At 41.3% G+C, this 7,494-nt stretch overlaps 1 protein-coding gene across 1 annotated transcript; it reads right to left on the bottom strand.

The window, feature by feature from the left end:
• Window positions 1-410: 410 nt before the first annotated feature.
• LOC102828391 (chromosome unknown open reading frame, human C4orf19) lies at window positions 411-3,700 on the bottom strand. The gene is made up of 2 exons (XM_006876216.1): window positions 3,669-3,700; window positions 411-1,284 (listed from the first exon to the last, which is right to left on the bottom strand). The coding sequence occupies exons 1-2, from the start codon at window positions 3,698-3,700 to the stop codon at window positions 411-413; spliced, it is 906 nt and encodes a 301-aa protein (XP_006876278.1).
• Between the last annotated feature and the right edge of the window lie 3,794 nt (window positions 3,701-7,494).

Genomic DNA, 7,494 nt, shown 5'->3' with positions numbered 1-7,494 from the left:
ATTTACTGTCACACAGAATGCGCTATGATTCTGTACCTTTGGATTAAAAGCTGGGACTTCAGAGCATCTTGTGAACTTTTGAGTCAGATATGCTGGGGAATGATGAGGGAGGGCAAACAGGCTGCTTCCGTTTTGCATTTGCTGTGGACGTGGATGCAGTAGTCCTCATGATGTATATCCGAGTGTCATGTCCTACATGATAGCCCATCCGAACAGAGCGATGCTCTAAATATGTAACAAGCAGTCTGGCACAGGTATGACGATCCGAACAAAGACTGGGTGTAAACAACTGGTCTGACTGCACTGGTGCCCACTGGTGGAATATCACCTCTGTTTCTCATGAGCAAATGCATCCCTTTGTGTCCAGCTATGTCCAGACAGCAGCTTACTTGCCGGCACAATCTCCTCCCCTAGTACCCCTCATCGATGTCTTCACCAGCAGTAGCAGCTTCTAAAGCTGCAAGGGCTTCTGCCACTGCTGCGTCCTCATCCCCCATCTCTCTGTTCCAGTCTGCACTGGAGCCATGGACATCCTCCTGCCCATTTCTCGTATCAACCACAGGCACGGAATGAGCAGCATCCTTCTCGTCAAAGTAGACACTTAGAACATCTGTCGCCACACCCTCGTTTAATGAATCCCAGCTCCTCTTCTTATAGGGTGTATTCAAGACCTGAGGGAAAATTCTTTCCTGGTGTTCACCCTCAGTAAGGGTTCGGAAAAGATAATCCTTTTCTTCATGATCACCATTGTCTACTGCGGAGTCCCAAAGCTGAGGGTAATCTGGGGCTGGTATCTGTGAGATACTATCTTGTACATCCACGTTGAGACTGTCTGTCTTGGAAGGGGCTCCAGAGTCTCCATTCTGGATGACTTGGGTCTTTTCTGAAGCAGCCAGCACACAATCCTGTTTCCTGGCATCCCCTCCTTCAAGGAGGAGAAGAGGTGGATGAACATCATTTGAAGTACCGGCTAAGGAGCCCCTGCTACCGTGCTGGGGCCTGGGATTCCCAGGGGGCTGCAGTGTGGCAGCGGGGCCCACACCATTGACAGCACCATCAGTCTTCTCTGCACAGAGGTTCCCTCCTGGGTCCCCCTGAGGGTTCGCGGTTCTGCTTCGGCTCTCAGTTCTCTTCAAACCCTCATTGAGAAGATAATTTTTATGCACCAGGCCTTCGCTGCTCTGCTTGTCTTTTAACTTAGCAGTGTCTTCTTCATCTAACTTGCAGCTGTTTACTTCATTGACGTAGCCAGGAGAGGGCACTTGCACAGGGTCGAAGAGATAGCTGGGGGTGAGAAGATGGAAAATCAGTCGAGTTCGCGTGAGGATTCGTACTTTCTACCACAGCCTTTGCTTCTTTCCACTATTGCTGTCCATTTCATTTCTAGGATTAATTACTCTTTTAAAGCCAAGCAAGATTTGATTGATCTAAATCAAATAGATGTCGTTGCAACAGATCTTAAGGAGGGAGAAAAGAAGGCATTGTATAAAGTGGTTTGTGGAACTAAAAAATAAAAAAGTAAATAAGGTAAATGTCCAAATAATAGGGAAATAGATGGCTAAGTACTGATAGTATGTTCCCTAAGTGGACTGTTAGGCAGTCAACAGAATGCAGCAGCATGACAGACACTTATACTAAATGTGTTTTGAATAATGTCTAACACCACATTATACATATGTAATTATATGACGTATAATATTTGATTACATATAATATATAAATGTTGTCATTAAGTGCTGTTGAGTCAATTCCGACCCATAGCAAGCCTACAAGACAGAGTAGAACTGCTCCTTGGATCTGTTGACACTGTAAATCTCTATGAGATTAGATAAATTCATCTTTCTCCTATGGCGTGGCTGGTGGATTTGAACTGCTGACCTTGAGGTTAGCAGTCTGATGCTTAACCCATGGCATCACCATGGATCCTTATATAAATAAGCAATAATATATAACACTTATAATAATAAATGTGCTTTGAATAATACTGACTATCACATTACATATATATGAGAGGACTTCAAAAAGTTTGTGGGAAAACTTCATTACCATTTAAGTCCACTTTTCTATGACGTTTCCTTATACATAATTTATGATGCTAGACATTATTCAAAACACATTGTGTCATGTAATACATATCATATATATCATGTATATCATATTGCCACACATTACATGTATGTTATGTAATTACATATATTATACAAGGGTGAGTCAAAAATTATCTGCACTCTGGCTGTAGAATTTACTTTAATCAAGATAAATACATCATTTAATTTGTCAATATAATCTCCTTGCTTTTCATTAAATTTTGTCCAGCTTTCAACAAGCTTTCATATTCTCTTATTTAAAAAATGTTTTAGGCTGAGCTGCGAGCCACGAATGCACCGCTGTCTTCACTTCTTCATCAGAGGTGAATCTTTGTCCTCCAAGGGCTATTTTCAGGGGACCAAACAGGAGAAAGCATGATGGCACAAGATCAAGACTCTAGGAAGGATGTTTTAACACCTGAAAATGATGTTTTTGCAGAGTTTCAATAGTGTGGGCAGAGGTGTGAAGATGTGCATTATCATGCAAGATCACAATGCCCTGGGATAGCAGTCCTCTGCATTTAATCCCAAATTTCGGCTCCAGTGAGCATCTCACTGTAATTAGCTTTGTTGATTGTTGAAGCTTCCCCCACCCCTCCCAATAGTGTTCCAATACTGGCCTTTGAAGACCCCAAAGCAACAACTTTCCAGCTGATGGTTGGCTTCTGAACTTTCTCGTGGTCAGCGAATGAGGATGTTTCCATTCCATACTCTACCATTTATTCTCAGACTTGTAGTGATGAATCCATATGTCATCACCAGCAATGATTTTTTTATACAAAACTTACCTTCGAATATTGGTCCAAATTCTCTTCGTAGATGTCCAAACACTTCTGTTTTATGCTCTTCTGTAAGTTGTTTCAGTATCTATCTTACACAAACTTTTGAAACCCAAGTCTGTCGTGGGTTATTTCATAGGCAGAGCCACGGCTGATTTGCAAATGATTCGCCACACTGTCACTCGTCTATTTGACAGAATCGTTTCACGTGCACACTGTGTTGTCACCAGCTGTGTGCGGATAATTTTGACTCAACCTCATATATAAACCTTATAGATATATGTATGGAATCAAACTAGAATGATAGACATTTTTACTGGCAAGGGGGCACAAATGTCAGTTACTTTTGTCCCTTTAGTTTATGTCGAATTTTATTCTTATTACCAACATTTTCACAAAATGAATTATGGACAAAATTAAAAGCACACATGTGGTTGGGGAGATTAATTTTCAGTGATGCAATTTCATGCATTCTCTGAAACCTAAGCTTTTGTGTATGTGTGTGTGTGTGTGTGTGTGTGTGTGTGTGTGTGCTGAAGCTCCCTGGAGAAATAGAAACTCAACCTAAACCAAACTGGGTTCAGAGAACAACGCTGTGCTCAGCAGGCTCTAAAGAGTGACCACAAAGAGTTTAAAAATCTAGGTCACGCATCCTCTTGAAAGACGTCAAAGCAGTTGCAAACACTTAATTTCTTGCCCATTTCCATCATGTTCTAAGCTGGATGAATGTACTAGAATCCATGCATGATCTTTAAAAGTGATTGCACAAAGTCCTCTTTTGAGAAGTATTTTTCAACTTTACCTTTGTACCATTTTACAGCACCTGCACCCCATCTGGAAAAGAAAGGATAAAAAGGAGAGAACATAGTGAATGCTGTGGTAACAGGAACTGTTGTGTTTTTCTTTCTTAAACATTCAAAATGACTAAGAGTCACTCTGAGGCAATGCTTGCATGGACGGTGAAGGGGAACTGATTACTGGGAACTCCTTCGTGTCATCTACAGTCACCGACTCAGAGTCCTCAAACATTGATTTAACACTTGTCCCTGTGCCACCCCCTTTCATCAGCCTATGAGTTACATATTTTCACCCTCGTTTGACAGATGAAGAAACCCTGTGTAGAAGAGTGTTAGGGAATGGGGCGCTGTGAGAGTGGAGCTGCTGACAAGGATCTGTGTCTTTTTCTAATCCATTGTTTTCTATGGAAGACACACAAACCTGGTTTTCATTTGTGTAAGTTATGCCACATGGATGTAAAGAGTGTGGCTCTGGGGAGACAAAACCCTGGCTCAGAGCCCAGTTCCACCTCCTGCAGGGTTTGTGACTACGGGTCTCAGTGACTTCAGGAGAAAAAGATGAGGCAGTTTTGGATATGGTAGTGTTGGGGGATTATAGAAATTAATGTTCAAAAAAGCAGAGACCCATGCCTTGCACATAGTAAATGCTCAATAAATTATATTACTCAACCCAGTTTGAATAAACCAAAAACTGAAAATCTACTGCTGCAGAGCCCAATTCTGATTCATAGGACAGAATCTAGTGGTCCCACAGGGTTCCCCAGGCTGTAAAGTTTACGGCTACCACTCACCTGTCATTTTGTTGTACTGTGGTGGCTTGTGTGGTACTGTGATGCTTGAAGCTATGCCACCGGTATTTTAGATACCAGTAAAGTCGCCCATGTTGTACTAGTGTGGTGCTGTGGGATAAAGCACTGGACCACAAGGTCATCTGAACCACAAGGTCAGTGGTTCCAACTCACCAATCGTTCCTTGAAAACCCTATATAGGGTCGCTATGAGTTGGAACTGACTCAATGGCACTTAACAACAACAACAACAACAACAGGGTCACTCATGGTGGACAGGTTTCAGTGGAACTTGCAGACTAAGAAAGATGAGGGAGAAGGAGAGGCATTCCATTTCTGAATGGTTAGCCACTGAAAACTTTATGAACAACAATGGGACATTGGTAGACATAGTGCTAAAGGATTGGTCAGGCATTCAGAATGGTCAGGCATTCAAGATACAACACAGGAAGAGCTAACTCCTCAAAGTAGCATTGACTTTAATGACATAAACAGAGCAAAGCTTTTGGGACCTTCATTTGCTGTTAGGGACACAACTCAAAATGAGAAGAGCTGCAAACATCCATTAATAATTGGAATGTGGAATGTACAAAGCATGAATCAAGGAACATTGGAAGTTGTTAAAAATGAAACGGAACACATAAAGAGAGGTCTCATTCTAGGCATTAGCAAGCTGAAATAGACTGGTATTGACCATTGTGAATTGTACAGTGGCTTACTATGCTGGGAATGGCAAACTGAAGGGGAACAGCTTTACATTCATCATCAAAAAGAGCATTTCAAGATCTAAAAGTACAATGCTGTCTGTGATAAGATAATATCTACATGCTGACAAGAAAGACCAGTTGATCAGACTACTAATAAAATTTACCAACCACTAAAGCCAATGATGATGAAATTGATGAATTCTAACAACTTCTTCAGTCTGAAATTGATCATACACCCAATCAAGAGGCAGCAATAATGGTTAGTGATTGGAATGTGAACCTTAGAAACAAAGAAGTAGGATGAGTAGTCAGAAAATAAGGTATTGGTGAGAGACACTATGCTGGAGATTACAGTATATAATTTTGTAATATCAATGACTTATTCATTGCAAATACACCATTTTCCAACATCATAAATAGTGACTAATACACATGGACCTCAGCAGATGGAATACACACAGGTATCAAATTGACTACATGTGTGGGAAGAAATGATGGAGAATCTCAGTAGCATCAGAAAAACAAGGCCAGAGAAAAATCAGGACAACTTTTTAGATATTACCAAACACCCGGAGGGAATGAGTTGCTGGGCCGGGAGACTCAGAACTATAGTTTTGGGAGATGTTGTGGTCAATTGGCCTACCACAGCCGACAACACACAACATAGTTCTCTATTCTACTTTGTGAGTACTGACTGGGGGTCTTAAAGTTCATGAGTGGCCAGCAAAGGGGCATCTATTGGTCTCTCCCTGCGTGGAGGGAAGAAGAGAGATGAACATTGAAGACAGTTGGGAACAAGAGTTCCATGGACTAAGAGACCACGTGAACATCAGTCTCCATGTTCCTGAGACCACAACTAGATAGTGCCTGACTACCTCTATCAACTGCTCTGAAAGGGACTACATTAGAAAGTGGGAGTGGGAGGGAATGTGGAACAAATCTTAGAATCATAAAAAGACCAGGATTACTGGTAATAAAGAGACTGGGGAAACTTCGAGACTACGCTCTTGGTCACCCAGCAGGTCTGGAACTGAACTCACTCTCATGACTCAATTTTAAGCCAAGCAGTAGATAGGTATATAGCGGGGCCAACAACACTACTGAGATGTGCACCCCATAGAATGGTCAATCACGTGCGATCAAATGGCAGTATTATCTAAGGACAACATTTACAAGGATGGGAAAGAAAGAGGAATGGAAAGAAGAATCACAGGGAAGAAATGGGATAAGTCCCATTAAGGGCACTGTGATCACTGAGATGAAATGAAGTATATGATTTATAGAAGGTAAAACTGATCGTCTGCTCTGTAAACTTTCACTCAATTCACAATAAAAAAGGGAATTCAAAAAAATAATAAAACAAGGCCAGGGGCTGATTGTGGAACAGAACACAAATTGCATATGCAAATTTAGGCTGAAGCTGAAGAAAATGAAAATAAGTCCACTAGAGACTAAGCCTTTGACTATATATCACACCTGAATTTACAGACCATTTGAATGGATTTGACAATATAACAGAAGACCAGAGGAGTTGTGGGATGATATCACAAACATTAAACACGAAGATAACAGTCATTAAAAATACAGGAAAGAAAGAAAAGACTAAAGTGGATGTCAAAAGAGACTCTAAAACTTACTCTTGAATGTAGCAAAGCTAAAGTGACGGGAAAAAATGATAAAATTTAAAGATCGTAACAGAAAATTTCAAAGGGCAGCTCGAGAAGACAAACTCCAGTATTATAATGAAATGTACAAAGATGTGGAGTTTGAAAACCAAAATGTAAGAGCATGTTCAGCATTTCTCAAGCAGAAAGAACTGAAGACAAAATCTGAACCTCAAACTGCAGTCTTGTAGGATTCTATGTGGCGCTGCAGGACAAAGCACTGGGTTGCAAGGTAGGTTTGAATTGCAAGGTTGGTGGTTCAAACTCACCAGTCACTCCTCAGAAACCCTATACAGGGTTGCTATGAGTGGGAACCAACTCAATGGCACTTAACAACAACAACAAAATGGGGAAAATCCTGAAGGACACAAATGGAAAAAGAAGATGGAAGGAATACACAGTCACTGTACCAAGAAGAACTGGTTGATATGCAACCATTTCAAGAGGACACATAAAATCAAGAACCAATGGTATTGAAGAAGGAAGTCCAAGCTGCACTGAAGGCACTAGTGAAAAACAAGGCTCCAGGAACTGACAAAATACCAATTGAAATGTTTTCAAAAAGCTGATGCAGCCCTGTTGTTGTTGTTGTCAGGTGCCATCGAGTCGGAACCGACCCATAGCGACCCCATGCACAGCAGAACGAAACAATGCTCGATCCTGGGCCAACCTC

Source organism: Chrysochloris asiatica, unplaced genomic scaffold (assembly GCF_000296735.1).
Source record: "Chrysochloris asiatica unplaced genomic scaffold, ChrAsi1.0 scaffold00364, whole genome shotgun sequence".
NCBI lineage: Eukaryota > Metazoa > Chordata > Mammalia > Afrosoricida > Chrysochloridae > Chrysochloris > Chrysochloris asiatica.
This window is presented reverse-complemented; position numbering and strand designations above follow the sequence as displayed.

Coding starts and splice junctions, on each gene's coding strand:
- LOC102828391 (XM_006876216.1), bottom strand. CDS start 3,700: ATGGGGTGCAGGTGCTGTAAAATGGTACAAAG. Junction 1,285..3,668: donor TGCTGTAAAATGGTACAAAG/GTAAAGTTGAAA, acceptor TCTCACCCCCAG/CTATCTCTTCGACCCTGTGC.